Source organism: Neoarius graeffei, chromosome 12 (assembly GCF_027579695.1).
Source record: "Neoarius graeffei isolate fNeoGra1 chromosome 12, fNeoGra1.pri, whole genome shotgun sequence".
Lineage (NCBI taxonomy): Eukaryota > Metazoa > Chordata > Actinopteri > Siluriformes > Ariidae > Neoarius > Neoarius graeffei.
The window spans coordinates 28,374,765-28,399,235 of NC_083580.1; the positions used below are offsets into that span (position 1 = coordinate 28,374,765).

Genomic DNA, 24,471 nt, shown 5'->3' on the forward strand with positions numbered 1-24,471 from the left:
GCTCGTGATGGAGGCATAGAAAACTTTCGGGTCCAGCGGAGCACTTGGGTGGTTCCCGTAGAAAGCAGAGGATTCTTGGTCCGAACCTCAGCGTTCGTGAGGAAAAGTCTCTTTGCCAAGGGTAAGAAAGAAAATCGCGCTGAGTGATGGATCTTGCAAGAAAGAAGACGTCTTTTTGGGTGGAGAGCATCCCTTTTGTGCGTCTAGACTCGTTGAAATCCGGACGCGAGAGACAAAGATGGAAGCGTTGCCCCATTGTTTTATGTGCGCATGGCGGACTGACGTAGATGATCCCGCCCACGCATGACGTAGGTCACGCGGAAGAGGACTGGGACTTGCAGTCCTGACACAAGATGGCGGCATGATACCTACACTGACGGTCACAAATATGGCAACTACCGGTAGCGATACACTGTTGATCATGACGAAATCTCATTGTCAAGTATTTTATCCGGCCTAGATGACGCGAGTAAGAAGCGATATCACCAGAAAATCAATGATGCTGGTGTACGTGATCCGTACACGTTACCAGGCTATCTTTTTCTGGCTTTGCAGCGCTGCAGCGCGGGTGATCTTCCTGACCTGCAGTCAGGCGTGTGGGAAATACCAGGGAAAAAACATAAAAGAAAAAGGAGCGAGATGCAGAAAACACCTTCACTATCCAGCGACGTAGGGCATTTACAGGGCGAGCAGAGGGAGAGGTATTTGCAAAAATTGAGGTTAGCAGGCTTAGAGAACGATGTTTACCTGCTTCCACCAGGATTGTTCACTGACGTACGGAAGTACACCAAGCCCTTGTCTTTACCTGACTTCGGCCCACATGATCTGTATACCTATGTCGTTAAAAACCAGGCTGGGTAACATGCCTACATCAGCGGGTCGTCCCTGGAGCCGGTGGTCGCCATCTTATTACAGCTAAAGTTTGTTCACATTTTCATTTACTTTCGGTCCTCAGGATAAACAAAATGTTATTAAATGTCATTGAAATAACTTCTTAGTCTGTTGAGACATGGCCCGTTATAAATTTGCTGTTACCAGGCAATGACCAAGAACTGTATTATTAGGGTCGGTGTAGTTGTAGTAGTGCACTAGCAGCTAGCTGTTAGCACTAGCTAATGTCAACAACAGTAGCTGGTATGTTACTGTAGCAATGTTTACGTTTAGTCATTTGGATGACTGTTAAAACCTTTCAGTCTCAAGTTTTTCCTTTACTGTATTTACTAGTTTACTGAGCTAGCGCGCTCGGGCAGGCTGGGAGCGAGCGCACTCGCTCGGGCAGGCTGGGAGCGAGCGCACTCGCTCGGGCAGGCTGGGAGCGAGCGCGCTAGCTCGGGCAGGCTGCCTGAGCTAGCGCGCTCGCTCCCAGCCTGCCCGAGCGCGCTAGCTCAGTAAACTAGTAAATACAGTAAAGGAAAAACTTGAGACTGAAAGGTTTTAACAGTCATCCAAATGACTGAACGTAAACATTGCTACAGTAACATACTAGCTACTGTTGTTAACATTAGCTAGCTTGACCTTCAAAATGGCGGACACCGGGGCGTCACGTCACGTCGAAATCCTCTATAGTAGTGGGTAGTATGGCCAAAAATGTCTATAATGGTATATAGATTAAAATGATCACAGTCTTGCTATAGTCAGTCCCCTCTGACAACTAAGAACATGCCACATTTTGTTCGGACCCACCTATTTTTCAAGTCAACAGAAATATTGGAACATGACAGGTGTTTTTTGTTGCCAGGTTTGCTCCATTAGATTTATTGTTTAATGAATAGCTCTGAATGTCAACTTCAGAGTTCAGAGCTTTCTCCTGTGAGGACTGCATTTGTTGTTAAAAAGGATAAACCATGTCCAGACTTGTCTATGGGAGAAAAGCAAGCCATGCTGAAGCTGCGAGAAGAGGGAACATTGATCAGAACAATTGCACAGGCATTGGACATAGCCAGTAGAACAATTTGGAATGTCTGAAAAAGAAAGACACCACTTATGTACTAACAACTAGACATCAAACAGGTCAGCCAAGGAAAACAATAGCAGTCAATGACAGAAACATTGACAGAAACACTGTGAGAGCTGTGAAGAAAAACCTAAAAACAATATTCAGTGAATTCACCAACAACCTCCACAGAGGTGAAGGTATCACAATCCACCATTCAAAGAAGACTTGTTATGCAGTAATACAGTGGTGCTTGAAAGTTTGTGAACCCTTTAGAATTTTCTATATTTCTGCATAAATATGACCTAAAACATTATCAGATTTTCACACAAGTCCTAAAAGTAGATAAAGAGAACCCAGTTAAACAAATGAGACAAACTATTATCCTTGGTCATTTATTTATTGAGGAAAATGATCCAATATTACATATCTGTGAGTGGCAAAAGTATGTGAACCTTTGCTTTCAGTATCTGGTGTGACCCCCTTGTGCAGCAATAACTTAGCCTTCTGGCTTGTCCACGTGATCTTTAGCAAACTGCAGACAAGCAGGAATGTTCTTTTTTGGAAAGCAGTGGCTTTCTCCTTGCAACCCTGCCATGCACACCATTGTTGTTCAGTGTTCTCCTGATGGTGGACTCATGAACATTAACATTAGCCAATGTGAAAGAGGCCTTCAGTTGCTTGGAAGTTACCCTGGGGTCCTTTGTGACCTCGCCGACTATTACACGTCTTGCTCTTGGAGTGATCTTTGTTGGTCGACCACTCCTGGGGAGGGTAACAATGGTCTTGAATTTCCTCCATTTGTACACAATCTGTCTGACTGTGGATTGGTGGAGACAAAACTCTAATTTAGAGATGATTTTGTAACCTTTTCCAGTCTGATGAGCATCAACAATGCTTTTTCTGAGGTCCTCAGAAATCTCCTTTGTTCATGCCATGATACACTTCCACAAACATGTGTTGTGAAGATCAGACTTTGATAGATCCCTGTTTTTTAAATAAAACAGGGTGCCCACTCACACCTGACTGTCATCCCATTGATTGAAAATGCCTGACTCTAATTTCACCTTCAAATTAACTGCAAAGGTGAGATAATCATCAAAGATGCTTTGCTACAAGCCTGAAGCTACCAGGATGATGGTGCTGGAGAATAACAGGAAACTCCCTATGTTGGTACTCCTAAGTAAGAGGATGGTCTGTGCTTCCACAATGTTGAGAACCCTTCTGCATCATCAGCAAGTGTCTCAGGTTCACTAGTGTTTCGCCCCTTAACCTGTACGCTTCGCCTGAATGGGGCAGCAAAGGGTGGCTAGCCTTCATCTGCAGAAGGGTTCCAACTGTGGGCTCTCTTTAACCACAGACATCTTGAACTGGTCTCAGCTGCCAGGCCTATTTCCCTGATGGCTTTCTTCAAGTGCCTCGGCTCCAGGCCGAGCCTTTGCAAGAAGTAGCACACCGATGTTGCTGAAAAACCTCGACAGCCTACTTCGATGGGAAAAGTGTTTGCATGCCATCCTTTGATGACAACCTCGTCAATCAAATCCTGGTATTTTGCTTTTTTCTGTTGGTGTGAGATGGCTAGCATGTCTTCCCAAGGTACGGTAAGTTCAGCTAGTATGATGGTCTTGGTGCTCCTGGATATCAGTATCATGTCAGGACGGAGTGAGGTCACTGCTACCTCTTGTGAAAAGATAAGTTTCCTTCTCAAGTCCACTTGCAACTCCCAGTCGGCCGCATGCTGTAAAATGGAAGGTGAGTTCATGGCTATCATCTTTGCCCTGAGAGCCTGGTCACCTTGAAGGTGAAAATTGGTGACTACAGGAGGAGGTGCCTGGTTTTTGTTGGCTCTAAATTTCTGGAACGCCACCCATTTGGCGATTCCTGTTTGTACCTTGTCGTGCCTCCACCTGTATCATCCCTCTCCCAGTGCTTTTGGACATCCTGTCAAGATATGATTCAGTGTGCATAGTGCTGCGCCACATAATGTGCATGATGAGCTTTCCTCCTTCCCCCAAATCTTTAAATTACTTGGGGTTGGCAAGAGATCAGCCACGGCACGCAATAAGAAGGTCAGCTTGCCTTGATCAGTGTTCCATAGCTCCTTCCAGGACAGTGGTCGATCAAGTGCTTGGTCCCACTGCATCCACTGACCCTGGGAGGCAAGCCCTACCGCTTTCACCCGCCGGTCTTCTTCTGCTGCCTCTCGGACCCTCTGCACCAACAGCTCTCTCCTACCTTCAGCGTTGGCCTTGCTCCACTGCCTTGTGTTGTAATTTCCAAGGCCCAAGCGACCCTGGCAAACGACGCCGACAATCTCTTGGTGCTTCCAGTAGGCTTCTGCTTCAACCACTGCGTCTTGTGGCTTCCACTTCCTGCCACATGTGATGGACTTGTTGGCATATCAGACTTTCCTGTCTTTAGACAGGAGCAGTGTACTGATTACTCTTGCCTTGGTAGCTTTGAATTCTTCAACGACTGATGAAACTGGTAAGCGGAGCTTTGACGTCCTGCTGTACAGGTTCACAGAGCTGAAGGAAGGGGGAACACCCAGCCACTTTTGCAGAAACTAGCTGCACAGCTTCTCCATTACTTCCACTTGTGACATGGGGAAGTCATACAGTAGGAACGGCCACTGCAGTCTGGGTATGATGCCAAACTGTGAAAGTACTATACCTTGAATCGACCAAGCAGCTGACTGTTGTCAATTGCCTTGAGCCAGGCACTTAATTGAGTTTTGGTGTCTCTAAGATTGGTTATATCCTTCAGGGAACTATCATAGTTCTTACTGAGACATCGGATCCCTTGATCTTGAATTGTGGGGATCTCTGACCCTTGAATGCTGAAGGTGTTTCTTATCAGTTTCCCTTTCAGGATGCACAGGCTCCTGGATTTCTCTGGTTTGAACTGCATTCGTGCCCATGTTGCCATCTTCTCCAGTGCACTCAGGATCCACTGTGTTCCCTGGATTGATGGAGTCATCACGGTCACATCGTCCATGAATGCTCGGCAGGCTGGATGTCTTGTGCCGTCGTCTGCTTTCGGACCTCTACACTGCGCCCCTCCTGCCTCTAGCAGTAGGTTTATTGTAGCCACAAACAGGACCACGGAAATAGTGCATCCTGCCATGATGCCCTTCTCAAGCCTTTGCCATTTGGTGGTAAAGTTTCCCACAGTGAACCTCATCTTCAACATATCCATATGTGACATCACTAGCTGCGCTACCTCTGATGGTACTAGGTAGTTCTCCAAAGCTTTTTGGATCAGCTGATGAGGTACACTCGGGTAGGCTTTTGCTAGATCTAGCCATACAACTGAGAGAGTGCTGTTTCCACTCTTTGCTTCCTTGATAACCTGGCTGATGGCTAATGTATGTTCTAAGCATCCAGAGTACCCTGGGAGTCCTCCTTTTTGGACACTGGGGTCAATGTACTCATTGCTGAACAAATATGATGTCATCTTTTTGGCAACTATGGACCAGAATATTTCCTAATCCTAGAGGTTCACATACTTTTGACACTCACAGATATGTAATATTGGATCATTTTCCTCAATAAATAAATGACCAAGTATAATATTTTTGTCTTATTTGTTTAACTGGCTTCTCTTTATCTACTTTTAGGACTTGTGTGAAAATCTGATGATGTTTTAGGTCATATTTATGCAGAAATATAAAAAATTCTAAAGGGTTCACAAAATTTCAAGCACCACTGTGTATACACACACACACACACACACACACACACACACACACACACACACTACTCTGTGTATATTCACAACACCCCCAATTAATTAAAATCATAAGAGAATTATTTTTGTATTATCCATTTTTTTATGAATTATAGTCTGTTCATGTCGTGTACATGATATATGGTCCATTTGTTTTTACAGAATGTAATTTTCAGATAAGTCCTAATAAATAATTAACCTCCAGGATTAGCAGTTAATTTGAAGGTGAAATTAGAGTCAGGTGTTTTCAATCAATGGGATGACAATCAGGTGCGAGTGGGCACCCTGTTTATCAAAGTCTGAGCTTCACAACACATGTTTGTGGAAGTGTATCATGGCACGAACAAAGGAGGTTTCTGAGGACCTCAGAAAAAGCACTGTTGATGCTCATCAGGCTGGAAAAGGGTACAAAACCATCTCTAAAGATTTTGGACTCCACCAATCCACAATCAGACAGATTGTGTACAAATGGAGGAAATTCAAGACCATTGTTACCCTCCCCAGGAGTGTCACAAAAGACCCCAGGGTAACTTCTAAGCAACTGAAGGCCTCTCTCACATTGGCTAATGTTAATGTTCATGAGTCCACAATCAGGAAAACACTGAACAACAATGGTGTGCATGGCAAGGTTGCAAGGAGAAAGCCACTGCTCTCCAAAAGAACATTGCTGCTCATCTGCAGTTTGCTAAAGATTACGTGGACAAGCCAGAAGGCTTTTGGAAAAATGTTTTGTGGATGGATGAGACCAAAATAGAGCTTTTTGGTTTAAATGAGAAGTGTTATGTTTGGAGAAAGGAAAACACTGCATTCCAGCATAAGAACCGTATCCCATCTGTGAAACATGGTGGTGGTAGTATCATGGTTTAGGCCGGTTTTGCTGCATCTGGGCCAGGACGGCTTGCCATCATTGATGAAACAATGAATTCTGAATTATACCAGCAAATTCTAAAGGAAAAATGTCAGGTCATCTGTCCATTAACTGAATCTCAAGAGAAGGTGAGTCATGCAGTAAGACAACGATCCTAAGCACACAAGTCATTCTACCAAAGAATGGTTAAAGAATAATAAATGTTTTGGAATGGCCAAGTCAAAGTCCTGACCTTAATCCAATCAAAATGTTGTGGAAGGACCTGAAGCGAGCAGTTCATGTGAGGAAACCCACCAACATCCCAGAGCTGAAGCTGTTCTGTACAGAGGAATGGACTAAAATTTCTCCAAGCCGGTGTGCAGGACTGATCAACTGTTACCGGAAACGTTTGCTTGCAGTTATTGCTGCACAAGGGGGTCACACCAGATCTTGAAAGCAAAGGTTCACATACTTTTGCCACTCACAGATATGTAATATTGGATCATTTTCCTCTATAAATAGATGACCAAGTATAATATTTTTGTCTCATTTGTTTAAATGGGTTCTCTGTATTTACTTTTAGGACTTGTGTGAAAATCTGATGATGTTTTAGATCATATTTATGCAGAAATATAGAAAATTCTAAAGGGTTCACAAACTTTCAAGCACCACTGTATGTGTGTGTGTGTGTGTGTGTATATATATATGGAAACAAGGGCGGCACGGTGGTGTAGTGGTTAGCGCTGTCGCCTCACAGCAAGAAGGTCTGGGTTCGAGCCCTGTGGCCGGCGAGGGCCTTTCTGTGTGGAGTTTGCATGTTGTCCGCGTGGGTTTGCTCCGGTTTCCCCCAAAGACATGCAGGTTAGGTTAACTGGTGACTCTAAATTGACCGTAGGTGTGAGTTGAGTGTGAATGGTTGTCTGTGTCTATGTCTCAGCCCTGTGATGACCTGGCGACTTGTCCAGGGTGTACCCTGCCTTTCGCCCGTAGTCAGCTGGGATAGGCTCCAGCTTGCCTGCAACCCTGTAGAACAGGATAAAGTGGCTAGAGATAATGAGATGAGATATGGAAACAAATAAACGTGTTTTACTGGGGAAATAAGCTACTTGTATTATTGTGTTTATTTTTCATATGAACTACATCCGGGACATTGAGATTCAAAACCATGGCATAAATCTCTATATATTACTCATGAGGAAATTGAAGAATGGTTTTGATAAATTTGAGTACTTTTTGTTTTTGAATGTATCTATATAATAAAAAGAAACTGACACGTTGGCTTGAAAATATGAAATCTATTTTCTCGTGTTGAAAAACTCGCATTTTTCATACTAAATACATCGCGGATCTGAGTGACATATTTTCCTGACAGAAAGAATCAAGGGAAAAATACCCCCAGAGTCTGCAAAAGCTGTGGTGGAAGAAGACTCACTGACGGACCAAATGGCTAATGACTTTGGAATGGAAAAGACTATGAAGAAGGCAAGCACTATACAAGAAGCCAGCACAGCAAAAGAAGCTGACAAGAAACTCCAGGAGTGTTCCTGTGGCTGGAAGAAAGTATCATCTGCAAAGGGCCTGAAAATACACCAGAGAAAGAAGAGGTGCTTGATGGGATGAGAGCAGGGGCCCTGCATTGACCAGTACTTCTTAAGAAGTCAGTCAAGTCAGTCGAGTGAAGTCCAGCAACCAGAGTCAAACCAAAGTTCGCAGGATATCAGTCCCTCTATATCTGAGGAGGTTAACTGAAGCACAGAGGCAGTTGCTGAGGAGTGTACAGAGCCCATTCAGCCAGGAAAGTCAGCAAGGGAGAAGAAGCCTTTGCAAAACAGGCTGAAGGTGAACTGGCCTGGAACTTCAGAAAAAGCAAAATGGGAGGCCATCAACGCAGACCTAAGTAGTACCCGAGACAGGATGAGAGGCACAGTTGAGAAGAAACTTGAGAAGATGGGGAACATCATCTATGACTATGGAGTGGACAATTTTGGGGTAAGAGAGAGAAGACAGATAACATAAACAGCACCTAAGTCTAGAAGGCAGATGGAAATAGAAGGTCTGATCCAACAGAGGAGGCAGCTTTAAAAGCAGTGAAAAGCCTCAGAAGAAAAGAAGGAAGGAATCAACATACTCCAGGAGAACATCAAAAGCCAACTGACATGTTTGAGGCGAGCAGAAAACCTAAGGATGAGCTGGAAGAAAAAAGAATGGGCAAGAATTTGGTTCTCTAAAGATCCCTTCAAATTTGTGAAATCTCTCTTCACCCAAAAGAAGGGAGGGATTCTGAAGACTTCAAGGCAAGCTGTAGAGGAGCATTTGGAAAAAACACACTCTTACCCAAAGAAGCATGAGCAGGTAGTGACTCCAGCTGACATTCCACCCATTGAGCAGCCAGAGCAGCAGATGGATGTGAGCCCTCCAAAATGGAAGGAAATGGAGAACACAGTAAAGCAAGCGAGAGCTTCATTGGCCCCAGGCCCTAATGGTGTCCCATACAAGGTATATAAGAATGCCCCTGATGTTCTATGCTTTCTGTGGAAGCTAATGAGAGTGGCATGAGTAAAATAACTAATACCCAAAGCTTGGCACAGAATAGGAGGAGTACTGATACCAAAAGTGGAGGAATCCTTGAACATCAACCAATTCTGGCCTATCAGTCTTCTCAATGTTGAAAATGTTGAAAATGTTTTTTAATGTCATAGCCCAAAGGTTGACCAGCTATCTGGAGAAAAACAAGCTTGTGGACACAACGGTACAGAAGGTTGGAATTCCAGGGTTTTCTGGATGTTTAGAGCACACCACTATGATCTGGCACCAGATTCAGTCAACCAAGAAGGAAAAGAGAGACCTTCATGTTGTCTTCCTTGATCTTGCTAATGCATTTGGCTCAGTTCCACATACAGTGGAGCAAAAAAGTATTTAGTCAGCCACCAATTGTGCAAGTTCTCCCACTTAAAAAGATGAGAGAGGCCTGTAATTTTCATCATAGGTACACTTCAACTATGAGAGACAGAATGGGGGAAAAGAATCTAGGAAATCACATTTGTCGGATTTTTCATGAATTAATTGGTAAATTCCTCAGTAAAATAAGTATTTGGTCACCTACAAACAAGCAAGATTTCTGGCTCTCACAGACCTGTAACTTCTTCTTTAAGAGGCTCCTCTGTACTCCACTCGTTACCTGTATTAATGGCACCTGTTTGAACTCGTTATCAGTATAAAAGTCACCTGTCCACAACCTCAAACAGTCACACTCCAAACTCCACTATGGCCAAGACCAAAGAGCTGTCAAAGGACACCAGAAACAAAATTGTAGACCTGCACCAGGCTGGGAAGACTGAATCTGCAATAGGTAAGCAGCTTGGTGTGAAGAAATCAACTGTGGGAGCAATTATTAGAAAATGGAAGACATACAAGACCACTGATAATCTCCCTCGATCTGGGGCTCCACGCAAGATCTCACCCCGTGGGGTCAAAATGATCACAAGAACAGTGAGCAAAAATCCCAGAACCACATGGGGGGACCCAGTGAATGACCTGCAGAGAGCTGGGACCAAAGTAACAAAGGCTACCATCAGTAACACACTATACCGCCAGGGACTCAAATCCTGCAGTGCCAGACATGTCCCCCTGCTTAAGCCAGTACATGTCCAGGCCCGTCTGAAGTTTGCTAGAGAGCATTTGGATGATCCAGAAGAGGATTGGGAGAATGTCATATGGTCAGATGAAACCAAAATAGAACTTTTTGGTAAAAACTCAACTTGTCGTGTTTGGAGGAGAAAGAATGCTGAGTTGCATCCAAAGAACACCATACTTGGGGGTGGAAACATCATGCTTTGGGGCTGTTTTTCTGCAAAGGGACCAGGACGACTGATCCGTGTAAAGGAAAGAATGAATGGGGCCATGTATCGTGAGATTTTGAGTGAAAACCTCCTTCCATCAGCAAGGGCATTTAAGATGAAACATGGCTGGGTCTTTCAGCATGACAATGATCCCAAACACACCGCCCGGGCAACGAAGGAGTGGCTTCGTAAGAAGCATTTCAAGGTCCTGGAGTGGCCTAGCCAGTCTCCAGATCTCAGCCCCATAGAAAATCTTTGGAGGGAGTTGAAAGTCCGTGTTGCCCAGCGACAGCCCCAAAACATCACTGCTCTAGAGGAGATCTGCATGGAGGAATGGGCCAAAATACCAGCAACAGTGTGTGAAAACCTTGTGAAGACTTACAGAAAACGTTTGACCTCTGTCATTGCCAGCAAAGGGTACAGGTATATAACAAAGTATTGAGATGAACTTTTGTTATTGACCAAATACTTATTTTCCACCATAATTTGCAAATAAATTCTTTAAAAATCAGACAATGTGATTTTCTGGATTTTTTTTTCTTATTTTGTCTCTCATAGTTGAGGTATACCTATGATGAAAATTACAGGCCTCTCTCATCTTTTTAAGTGGGAGAACTTGCACAATTGGTGACTGACTAAATACTTTTTTGCCCCACTGTAGTGTCCTCTGGTCTGCCTTTGACTTCTTTTGAGTACCGGATAACATCACAAACATGGTTAAGGCCTACTTTCAAGACCTGCAATTCTTCTTCATCACACCACATTTTACCACCATCTGGCAGCATCTTGAAATGGACATCATGGCTGGCTGCACTATCTTCCCACTGATATTCACTATGGCAATAGAGGTCATAATCAGAGCTTTAAAATGGGTGGTGAGTGAAAATCAGGGGTCTGGCTAACACCAATTAGGGCCTATATGAATGACATGACAATCCTTACCACAACAGCACCATGCATCAAACAACTGCTAGAGAAGCTCCAAGAAAACATCACATGGGCCAGGATGATGATCAGTCCATCAAAATCAAGAAGCATCTCCATCATCAAAGGCAAGTTATCAGCTCAACATTTATTCATCAAAGGTGACGCCATTCCAACAGTGTCTGAGAAACCTATAAAAAGCCTTGGAAGATGCTATGATACAAAACTCATACTACAAAAAATGATATCTTAGCAAGTGAAAATATCTTGAAAATAGCTGAAACGATCTAGCATTTCCTATTAGAAGAATACAAGACACCAATTCTGAGATTATTAAACCTAGTTCTAGATTGCGACCAACTTATTCTAAGCTGTCTTATCTGTCCATGCAGCAAGATAATTTCACTAGTATTAAATAATTTTCTCCTCAAATTCAGTTTTTTGCAGTGCAAAGACACAGAGCAGGTCCAGCAACTGAAGCAGGATGTTAGCAGGGGCTTCAAGAACATCAACCAGTCCATGCTGTCTGGCAAACTGAAGCTCTGGTGCCTACAGTTTGGTCTGCTATCCTGACTAATGTGGCCACTAACTGTGGTTGACATTCCCCTCACAAGAGTTGAGAGTATGGAGAGAATTATTAGATCCGATGTGAGAAAATGCCTAGGAGTCCCCAAATGTCTGCGTAATGTTGGCCTGTATGGGCACGGCATCCTCAAGCTACCAATCTCAAGTCTTGTTGGGTTTAAATGCGCCAAGACAAGGCTAGAGATAACCCTGTCAGAGTCACGAGACACAATTGCACCATCTCTAACAACAGGATGGAAATGGACTCCAAAAGTGGCAGTCCAACAGGCGAAGGCAGTGCTCCAGCATGCTGACATTGTGGGCCACGTCCAACAAGGAAGAGGTGGTTTGGGGCTGGGGCAGAGCAGACCTTTGTGGAGCAAGGCAACTCCAGCAGAACGGCAGCAGTTGGTAGTTCTGGAAGTACAGTGCCGGGAGGAAGCAGCAAGATGTGTTATGGCTGTCACACAAGCAAAACAGGGACCGTGGATAAAATGGGAGAGCATAGAGAAAAGGAGGATAAGCTGGAAGGACCTGTGGGAGATGGAGGCAAGCAGAATTAGCTTTCTGCTCAGAGCAACATATGACATCCTTCCTTCACTCAAAAACCTCCAGCAATGGCTGAACAACGATCCATCCTGCCCACTATGCTCAGCTCCAGCTATCCTCAGACACATCCTCAATAAGTGTAAGGTGAGGCTCTCCCAAGGCAGGTACACATGATGGCACAATGGAGGCACAATGAAGTGCTGAAATGCCTGGCAACAGCGATCGAGACCAAGAGAACTGCTACCAACACCCTGTCCTCCAGAGCTTCAAGCACAGTACCAAGGACACTCTCCATCCGAGAAGGAGAAGGGGGGCAGAGAGGTCCTCCTCCACAACAAGGCTGGAAAGCAAGAGTTTGGCCAGTGGAGGTTGGCTGTAGGGGCTTTATTGCAACATTACCATCAGGTTGCTCAAAGAGCTGGGAATTCAAGCACAAGCCCTGCACCAGACAATAAAAGAAACATCAGGGAGTGCAGAATGCAGCAGCCAGTGGTTGTGGATCAGAAGGAACAATCCCATCTGGGCCCTAAGATGTTAGGGACACACACCCAGGTCTGATCAGCCTGTGTTGGGCCTGCCTTAGCAGAGGGTGTACTATGTTTAAGAGGCCGAAACATCCAATGACACTATACTGCACAACTGACGAGGTGTCCCTAACACCTTTTGGTGGTTACTAACATCTGTGAGTGGTTGGCGCTTTAAAGTGAGTATAGTGTGGAGGGCTTCGTACAAGAAACTATCAACTTCTTAAAATTTTCCGATATTTCACTCCAATGATGTCACTCCCAGTGTTTTCCCGCTGACTGAACACGCGCTGTCAAAATGGTGAACTGGTTCAAAATTAAAACTCTTTTGATTAACTTGAATTTTTTGTCTTTCTTTTGTGGATGTGTCCATATAATATAAAGAACATTACATGGTTGCATGAAGATATGAAGTTTATCTTCTCGTGTTGAAGTTTGCTTTGCTCACTCATGAATATATTCACCACTCGAAGACAAACTTCATATCTTCTGTGTAATAGCAACCATGTATAATATCCTCTCTCTATATATATCATCAGAAAGTTGAAGTGTGCACCCCTATCAGGTGTCCAGCCACTGCTGGACTAATACATTCTAACTTTACAGTTGTGTGTGTGTGTGTGTGTGTGTGGCTATCAGCTCATATACCATGAGTAAAGGGAAAAAAATGGCGGAGCATGTTGCTGAACCAACCAGGGATGAAATAAAAACTCTACTCGAAAACAAGACCCCAAAAAATACAAAAAAAAGAACAAAATATGGAATAAAAGTATTTGATAGTAAGAACGTGTTTTTTATTTTTCAAGAATTATTATTATAGCATTTTTCACAAATTGCGACTGTCATTTCACCTGTTTGTTTACATTCTAAGCGTAAATTATTTTGTCAGACGTTTTGTATAAAGTTTTTATTTATTGAATTTACAAAAAATGAAAATAAAAATGCTCTGTTTCTCACAATCCAGTGAATGTGGATAGAATAAAACAGTTATTCCACTCTATCTCTTCGTACATGGCTTATAACTATCAGCTCATGTATGACTCGATTTCATGGAATAACTGTTAAATATATAAAATCATTGCAGTAGGCTTGTTGAAGCATTTCAAGAGTCTCTGTTGCCAGTCGTAAATGCACACGTGCAGTATGTTATAAAAACATGTGTAACACAGGTCCCGATGTTGACAGAGTGATGGTATGTGGCATACTAAATCACGAGAGTTCTCGCTCCTGCTGCATGTGCATGACTGTGCCACGCTCCATTGGTTCACAACAAGATCAGTTCTAGAACTGTTTGATTACACTTCTTCTCTCTCTCTCTCTCTCTCTCTATATATATATATATATATATATATATATATATCTCATCTCATTATCTCTAGCCGCTTTATCCTGTTCTACAGGGTCGCAGGCAAGCTGGAGCCTGTCCCAGCTGACTACGGGCGAAAGGCGAGGTACACCCTGGACAAGTCGCCAGGTCATCACAGGGCTGATACATAGACACAGACAACCATTCACACTCACATTCACACCTACGGTCAATTTAGAGCCACCAATTAACCTAACCTGCATGTCTTTGGACTGTGGGGGAAACCGGAGCACCCGGAGGAAACCCACGCGGACACGGGGAGAACATGCAAACTCCGCACAGAAAGGCCCTCGCTGGCCACGGGGCTCGAACCCGGACCTTCTTGCTGTGAGGCGACAGCGCTAACCACTACACCACTGTGCCGCCATATATATATATATATATATATATATATATATATATATATATCGCCCCACATGTGTGCATGTATGTGTGTGTGTGTATATGTGTGTATATACCGCCCCACTCAAGTCCAAGATGAGTGAAGTTATCACAGATCAGGGGAAACAGCTGCAACGCTGGGTTAAGCATTACCTTGAGCTGTACGCAACCTAGAATGTTGTCACCGACACCGCCCTAGATGCCATCCCAGATTTGCCTAGATATTCCACCTACCATAGAAGAGCTCAGTAAAGCCATCGACAAAGACATAAAACTGTGCAGCATCAATATCACCACCCAGGAACAATGTGCAGATGGCCGTACAGCTTGGCGCCTTGCCATCAGAAAGGGCGTACAGAGAGCAGAGGAGACAAGGAACGAAAACCTTGAGGACAAGAGAGCAAGAAGGAAGGAGAGAAAACGACAGCCTCAGCAGGCTTCACCATTCATCTGCAGCAAATGCAGCAGATTCTGTCATTCACAGATTGGACTGCACAGCCACTCATGAAGGTGCAGATAAAAACATATCTGGACGCTACACCATCATCTCTTGTAGATGGAAGGATGCCGATGACGATATATACACGCGTAGCATCATAATTGTGCTTCAAATCCGTACCTGGTACACCTAAATCATGTATGTTGGCTTCTCTGTGTGTGTGTGTGTGTGTGTGTGTGTGTGTGTGTATATATAAATTTTCGTTTTCTCTCACAAATTAGTGTCAGGTGTGAAATGAAGACAGACCATGGATTGTGAATGATGGAGTCTCTGCCTCAAAAGAGGAGGCTATGTGAACAGCAATTTCAAGCTGAATATGTGGCCGAGTGGCCATGTATTGTACAGTTGAAACTGGACAATCACCATGCCTACTGTACTCTGTGTAGGTGCGATTTCAGCATGCAACATGGGGGAGGAGCGATCTGTAAGGTAATGCTGTCAGTACTATGTATATTCCACTCCAATGCAGAGTGCGAGCGATTGTTCAGTCTTGTAACCAAAAACAAGATGGAGTTCAAACCAAACATGAAGACAGAGACGGTGAGCAGCCTGGTCGCACGCAAGCAATTCATGATTGCCAAAGGTTCACTGTGCCATCATTAGTCATACAACAGAAGTACACTGAAGAAAGCAAAGTCAGCTACACACAACAAATTATCTAAGTAACTTCAACATGTTCAGTTTAATTAAATATTGTATGGATGGGCATCTTTCAGTATTAACTTTATTAAATCCAATATTAGACTGGTACACAGTTCAGGAAGTAAATACAGTATTTTTTTTTATTGAAAGACCGATACATAAATCTTTTGTCTTTTACTCTGGCTTTTGTTGTTGATCATGATGAAACTACTGAAACACTGTATTACAGTACAAGCTCAGTTATCTGAACACCTTTTATCTGAACATTCTCTTAGTTAGCCTAATTTTTCCCCAGAAAGTTTGGATAATTAAGCTTATACTGTACAGTAAACCCTGCATTTATTTTCCTCAAAAAAGTAGCTCAAAATGGCTGAGATTGCATCTCTGAGCTTCCCTGAAATTTGGTTTCTGGGGGCCTCAGTGCCCCCAGACCCCCAGCCTAATAGGAATCCTCACTTCAAGTCAAGTCAAGTTTATTTGTATAGCACTTTTAACAATAAACATTATCACAAAGCAGCTTTACAGAATTTGAATGACTTAAAACATGAGCTAATTTTATCCCTAATCTATCCCCAATGAGCAAGCTGGTGGCGACGGTGGCAAGGAAAAACTCCCTCAGACGACATGAGGAAGAAACCTCGAGAGGAACCAGACTCAAAAGGGAACCCATGCTCATTTGGGCAACAACAGACAACATAACTATAACATTAACAGTTTTAACATGAAGTCAGTTTTGTTGATGTTATAAACTCTTCATTGATGGAAACTTGAGTGCAAAACTGTTCATGACAACTGCAGTCCTAAAGTTAGCAAGTCAACTGTAGTCCTCAGCCATAAAAGCATTACAGTAAGTATCCAGAGCATTTTCCAAGTGTGACTTTCAACTGTTCACATGGGCCCGTCCTCCACAGGAGCGATGCGATGAGACTCCAACCAGACACAGGGCACCAGGATGGATCAGGCAGGTACGAGGAGCAGAAGAGTTCAGCATCTCGATCCCAGGACTGGCATGTAACTCAGAGGGACAGATTGGGGGGGGGGAGAGAAAACACAGGTTGTTAGGTATGCCCAATGTCACCTGAATAAGTAGAAACAGTATGCATATTGCACTGAATACAAGCAGGGACTCCGGCAAAACTAACTATGACATCATGACTAAAAGGGGAGAGCCAGAAGGTAAGACAGGCATGAGGGAGCCCCAGGACATAAAGCAGCCAGCCACTACACCGTCAACAAACTCGAGTGAGCAAGCGAGTGGGGGACTGACAGCATCCATACATCCCAGTTTACCAAAACACTCTATGTCTGAAGACCCTCCAGATCTACACCTTTACCTCATAAACACCATTAACAAAAGGCTTGACTAAACAGATATGTTTTCAGCCTAGACTTAAATGCTGAGACTGTGTCTGATTCCCGAACATTACTTGGAAGGCTGTTCCATAACTGTGGGACTTTGTAAGAAAAGGCTCTACCCCCTGATGTAGCCTTCACTATATGAGGTACCAGCAGATAGCCTGCACCTTTTGATCTAAGTAGGTGCTGTGGTGCGAGACCATTCAGTGCTTTAAAGGTCAATAGTAGTATTTTATAATCAGTATGAAATTTGATTGGGAGCCAGTGCAGTGTGGATAAGACAGGGGTGATATGGTCATATTTTCTAGTTCTAGTAAGGACTCTTGCTGCTGCATTTTGAACTAACTGGAGCTTGTTTATGCACTTATTGGAACATCAAGACAGTAAGGCATTACAATAATCCAACCTGGAGGTAACAAAAGCATGAACTAGTTTTTCCACGTCATGTAGTGACATTAAATTTCTTATCTTAGCAGTATTTCTGAGATGAAAGAAAGCTACCCGTATCTGGGTAATGTTATGAATGTGAGTTTCGAATGAAACAGTGGGGTCAATAATCACTCCGAGGTGTTTTACTGCTACACGTGAAGAAACAGAAAGGCCATCCAGAGTTACTGTGTCATCAGAAAACTTACTTCTGGCTGCATGTGGTCCTAGTACAAGTACTTCAATCTTGTCAGAGTTAAGCAGAAGGAAGTTAATAAGCATCCAGTGTCTAATGTCCTTCACACATTCCTCAATTCTATTAAGCTGGTGTCTCTCATCAGGTTTTGCAGAAACATAAAACTGTGTGTCATCAGCATAACAGTGAAAACTAATACAATGTTTACGAATAATATCACCCAGAGGTAACATATATAAAGAAAAAAGCAGTGGACCCAAGACAGAACCTTGTGGAACACCAAACTTTACTTCAGTATATCTAGAAAAATCACCATTTACATCAAGATACTGATAGCGATCAGTTAAATAAGACCTGAGCCAGGAGAGGGCCATTCCCTTAACTCCCACAACATTTTCTAGTCTATCCAGAAGAATGAAATGATCAATAGTATCAAATGCTGCACTAAGGTCAAGAACACAAGCAGCGAGACACAGCCCTGATCAGACGCCAACAGTAGGTCGTTTACTACTTTAACCAGAGCTGTCTCTGTGCTATGATGAGGTCTAAATCCTGACTGATACATTTCATGGATGTTATTCCTATGTAAATATGAACATAACTGCTGTGCCACAGATTTTTCAAGGATCTTGGAGATAAAGGGGAGGTTTGATATTGGCCAATAATTGGACAGCTGACAGGGATCAAGGTCAGGTTTTTTAATCAGGGGTTTGATAACTGCGAGTTTAAAGGATTTGGGTACATAGCCAATCCTAATTTTTATGTTTATTGTTTTTAGAAGCGGTTCAGTTACTTCAGGTATTATCTGTTTGAATAGACGTGTAGGTAAGGGATCTAGTCCATGAGTTGAGGCTTTTGATGTGGAGATTAATGAAAGTAATTCAGTTTCTCTAAGGGGAGTAAAACATTCTAATTGCTGATCTGATACAGTTATATTGTTAACTACAGGGTCACTTACATTGTCTGACCTTAAATTAGTAGTTTGAATTTTTTGTCGGATATTCTCAATTTTGGGCGGCACGGTGGTGTAGTGGTTAGCGCTGTCGCCTCACAGCAAGAAGGTCCTGGGTTCGAGCCCCGGGGCCGGCGAGGGCCTTTCTGTGTGGAGTTTGCATGTTCTCCCCGTGTCCGCGTGGGTTTCCTCCGGGTGCTCCGGTTTCCCCCACAGTCCAAAGACATGCAGGTTAGGTTAACTGGTGACTCTAAAATTGACCGTAGATGTGAGTGTGAATGGTTGTCTGTGTCTATGTGTCAGCCCTGTGATGACCTGGCGACTTGTCCAGGGTGTACCCCGCCTTTCGCCCGTAGTCAGCTGGGATAGGCTCCAGCTTGCCTGTGACCCTGTAGAAGGATAAAGCGGCTAGAGATAATGAGATGAATGAGATGAGATATTCTCAATTTTGTCATTAAAAAATTCATGAAGTCGTTGCTACTACATACTACAGATGTGCATGTGTCTATAGTGGACTTATTCCTGGTTAATTTTGCTACAGAATTAAATAGGAATTCTATTAGGGAGGAGAGATATGTTGATATAGCAGCACTGAGAGCTTTTCTATACTTCAGGAAGCTCTCCTTCCACACTAATTTGAAAGGTACCAATTTTGTTTGACGCCATTTACGTTCCAATTTTTGAGTGGTCTGTTTTAAAGTCCAAGTGTCATCATTATACCAGGGTGCTAATTTTTTGTCTCAGACCATTTTCCTTTTAAGAGGAGCTACATTATCTAAAGTATGGCGGAATGTTGACTCTAAGCATTCAGTTGCCTGATCAAGTTCTGCAGGGGCTGACAGTGACCCAATCAAAGTTGATAACTCTGGGAGATCATTTATAAAGCTCTGTGCAGTAGTTGACGTGAATGTACGTTTAATACAGTAGCGTGGTGAGGTGCATATATTATTACTCAGACATATTTTGAATGAGATGAGATAATGATCTGAGATAACTTCAGACTGTAGAAGTATGACTATATTTTCTATGTTTAACCCGAATGTTAGTATTAGATCGAGGGTGTGACCACCATTGTGGGTCGGTCCTATGACATTCTGATTAATCCCTACTGAATCTAAAATGGACACAAACGCTGTTTTCAAAGGGTCTTCTGGGTTATCAAAGTGAATATTAAAATCTCTGACAACTAAAGCTTTTTCTAAGGAGATAACCAGATCTGAGATAAAATCTGCAAATTCAGAAAGAAACTCAGAATATGGCCCCGGGGGCCTGTAAATAATAAGTAATGGAATGAACTGAGTAGACCTATTTTTTGAGGCTACATACATTATATGAGTATGAAGAACTTCAATTGTATTAAATTTATAACCAGGTTTTTGTGTTACACCTAGATAATCATTATAAATAACCGTGATGCCTTCTCTGCCAGTTAGACGAGGCTGATGTATGTAACTGTATCCAGGAGGACTAGCTTCATTTAATGCTATCTATTCATTTGGCTTAATCCATGTTTCAGTTAAACAAAGTACATTAAACTCCTGATCAGTAATAAGTTCATTAACCATTAGCACTTTAGATGTAAGAGATCTAATATTTAATAGCCCCACCTTTAGATCAAAGGTGCTGGCAGTAGCTGTACAGTCAGTATGATCTAATTTTATATTGATTAGGTTACTGGAACAAACTCTCTGAGTATTTCTACTTTTTTGTTGAGCTCGGGGAACAGACACAGTCTCGATGTAGTGGACCCTGAGTGATGACTCTGTGCAGCTAGCAGACAGTAGGTTTAGCCTGTTCGTCTGCTCCCTGGCCTATTTTGTCTGCTCCCTGGCTCTGGATTGTCAGAAATTAACTAGGCCTGTTCTGAGACTATGAACTATGCTGCAAGAAATGAGAGCAGCACCTTCCTGAGTGGGATGGATACCGGCCCGCCTTAACAGGCCAGCAGTGCCCTCAAAATCAGCCCAATTATCTATAAAGCCCACACTGTTTTCAGAGCACCACCTGGACAACCAGCAGTTCAGTGACCATAACCTGCTGTAAGCTACATCGCCATGCTGCATTGGGATGGGGCCAGAGCATATTACAGCATCGGACATCGCCTTCGCTAATTTAAACACCTCTACAAAGTTACTCTTAGTAACCTCAGACTGACGAAGGCGTATATCATTAGCTCCTGCATGGATAACTATCTTTGAGAATCTGTGCTTGCCTAGGACCCTAAGATTACCTGCTATGTTTGGCACCCTGGCTCCATACACCTGACTAAAGCTGCTGGTGCCGCTGTAAGGGCTCTAATGCCGGAGTTGGGGGATTACTAACTCCACCTAGGGCATCCAGACTTTCCCCTACAGAAACTACACTGTTCTCATTCTCATTGGCCTTCTCTAAAGCCTGGATACACGCTTCTCACACTGTAAGCTTCTCCGTCAGAGAGCTAACTAATCTACACTTATCACAAATAAAGCTATCGCTAGCGATGGAGGAAGAATGACTAAACATCCTGCACTCAGCACACTGAACAGGCTGAAGGTGTGCCATGATGAAAGGATTCACGTACCTTAATAGAAGATCTGTTGATATTAAAGCAGATCTGATGTGGATACTGGAAAATTGTTTGTAGAAAAAAAAAAAGATTAGTGATTAATGCCAACACTTGCGGAAAAAGGACTCATTGCAAACAACTCGGGAACCAGGAAGTGTTTAGCTTCACTTGGCTTCACCTCACTGTGCTTGGAGTTGCTACTCTTTTTCATTTGTCAGTGTTGGCATCTGTGTGTGTGTGTGTGTGTGTGTGTGTGTGTGTGTGTGTGTGTGTGTGTGTGTGTGTGTGCGCGTGCGTGTGTGTGTGTGTGTGTGTGTGAGCCCTGAGATGACCTGGCGACTTGTCCAGGCTGTACCCCTGGGATAGGCTCCAGCTTGCCTGCGACCCTGTAGAACAGGATAAGCGGCTACAGATAATGGATGGATGGATATATATATAACCCATATAGCAGTCGTTTCGGAAATAGACATGATTACACCATCACATGTTTAACTTGCTAATGAAGAATTACACATAATTACATATAAAGAGACTAGCTTTTTTTGTAATCTTTCCATTAAATGACGGTTCACAAGATGATTGTAGTTAAGAACATCCCTGAGAGAAAATTGATAGTCTCATCTCATCTCATTATCTCTAGCCGTTTTATCCTGTTCTACAGGGTCGCAGGCAAGCTGGAGCCTATCCCAGCTGACTACGGGCGAAAGGCGGGGTACACCCTGGACAAGTCGCCAGGTCATCACAGGGCTGACACATAGACACAGACAACCATTCACACTCACATTCACACCTACGGTCAATTTAGAGCCACCAGTTAACCTAACCTGCATGTCTTTGGACTGTGGGGGAAACCGGAGCACCCGGAGGAAACCCACGTGGACACGGGGAGAACATGCAAACTCCACACAGAAAGGCCCTCGGCGGCCACGGGGCTCGAACCCGGACCTTCTTGCTGTGAGGCGACAGCGCTAACCACTACACCACCGTGCCGCCAAAATTAATAGTTTATTGGAAAAAATTAAAATAATGTTTGAACATCTAATTCATAAGCAGAATACAAAGGTTAATGCAAATATTTTGTTATTGTAGAACACCGAAGATGACACCTACTACTATGAGTACCCATACTATGATGACTTTGACTTAGAGAAGACTGAGGAGCCATCACTCACCCCTGGCAGGGTCACAGACTCAGGACCAAGTGACACAACCAACACACAGGTAAACATTTAAGACAGTTTTTAAGGTGATTTGGTAAAGGAACCTATTATTTAGTTAATTTCATAAAATATACACAAGACATGAATAAATGGCTTATGACAATAAATTTTTGCAAACAAAAGCAGTAATAAATGATTAGTATGTAACATTTACACAACGTGCACGTTACACATGTAGGATCAAAAATATGTTACCAGCAAGGGTTTTTAAATTTACTTAAGAGCTTTTGATCATCACAGTGCAGAAAATGTGTACTTATTAACACCTCAGTGGTGTATGGCATGAGAAAATGTATTTTGAGTGTTTATTGTTAGACTCTGTTCCTTTTGACATACAAAGGAAACCGTGACCACAGTGGGTGGTGGAGCAGGACATTCTGGTGGCTCTAGTAGCAGTTCTTCCAGCAGTTCTTCAAGTGGAACCTCTAGCACAGGAACTGGCAGTGAGTCATATTATGACTATGATGATCATGGGTATGATACAACATACTATTATGAGTCAACTTCCTCACCTGATGGCTCCATAACAATCACAAGCACCGGCACAGATGCAGGGGATGACCTGGACTTGAGTAGTAGAATGGATCTGGAGCTTGGTGGAGATGTGGAGAAACACGTCATCACCTCAGTAGGAGGAGGAGGAGGAGGTGAAGGAGGACACATCCACATTTCCAGCACTGGTGACTCTGGTTCTAGCACTGGATCTGGTTCAAATACTAGCATTAGCTCAGGTTCTAGCACCAGTTCAGGATCCAGCTCTGGTTCTGGTTCCAGCACAGGATCTGGCTCTGTTTCCACTTCTGTTACAGGATCTGGATCTGTTTCCACATCCAATACAGGATCTAGTACCAGCTCTAGTTCCAGCTCCAGCTCAGTAAGTTTATGTAATTTAGAATGAATATTTGAATCTGCTTTGGTGTGTAACACAATGGATTTTGTTTCAGTTCACTAGGACCACCTAGTGTTACAACAAATCAGTTAATCAGGTGAATCAGAGAAACTAAATTGTGGTTGGTCAGCATAACTAGTAATTGGTCCAGCAAAACTTCACCTATATTAGCTAATCTTTTCCTTATTCAGAATGTAGTTAGTTTGCATCTATTAATTCCTTAGGTTTAGATAAAAAAATATATAAAATTTAGATCAGATTCATAATCTTTGTTTCTTTTTTAGGTGGATAATTATGACGACTATGGCTACGGGTATGGGGTGCACTATGGAGAGGAGTACACTGATGGTTACAGTGAGGGCGAGCATACTACTGGACATGGAAGCAGCAGCAGTACTGACTCTCTCGGGGGCAGATCAGTCTCAGTTGGGAGCAGCTCTGTGTCTGTTGGAGGTGGTTCAGTCTCTGTTAGTGGTTCAGCTGGAGTTGGTGGTGGATCTGCTAGTGCTGGGGCTGGTGCAGGGGCAGGAACAGCCCACATAGACGATAAGGAGGCAGCATATCCAGATTTGGATACATTTAAGGTGGAGCCCATCACAGATCTCACTGACTCTGACCTGGACTTGGACTACAATGATTACAAAGATTACTACACTGAAGTTGATGACAAACTCTTGCCTGCTGAGACTGAGAATTACCAGGTAGCATGCAGAACATGTCATAACCATCAAGAACTACAGTCACGCACAGCTTAGAGTGCTGAGTCTAAGCCTTACAACACAATGGCCATGTTCACATGCAAAGATTTTCATGCAATTGTGTGAATTCATTAGAGTTGCAGATTTAAAAATGAAATGAAATGCAATACAAACTAAATTTGTGTGTGAGAGGAACAGCATTTAGTGTCAGTGTCACCATTGCAACAAGCAGCTTGTGAATACTGTCAGAATGAAGAATCACAGAATGTATACAAAAGGTTAAAATTTTGAAAGCAGTAAAATGTAAAGGTTTGCAATTAGCAGATTATTAGACAGATTACCCACATCCTTCAGTCAGCTGGTTTACTCTGTTGTGATTGAGGTGTGCACAT

The 24,471-nt window shown here is 43.2% G+C and overlaps 1 protein-coding gene across 2 annotated transcripts in view; it reads left to right on the forward strand.

Annotated features, from left to right (window-relative positions):
• col5a1 (procollagen, type V, alpha 1) overlaps positions 1-24,471 on the forward strand; it is a 278,601-nt gene that overhangs the window by 152,275 nt on the left and 101,855 nt on the right. For both annotated transcript variants that reach the window (XM_060935757.1, XM_060935758.1), the window contains exons 6-8: positions 22,362-22,493; positions 22,833-23,366; positions 23,666-24,082. In XM_060935757.1, the coding sequence (XP_060791740.1) occupies positions 22,362-22,493; positions 22,833-23,366; positions 23,666-24,082 (1,083 nt within the window). The remainder of the gene's footprint in view (positions 1-22,361; positions 22,494-22,832; positions 23,367-23,665; positions 24,083-24,471) is intronic.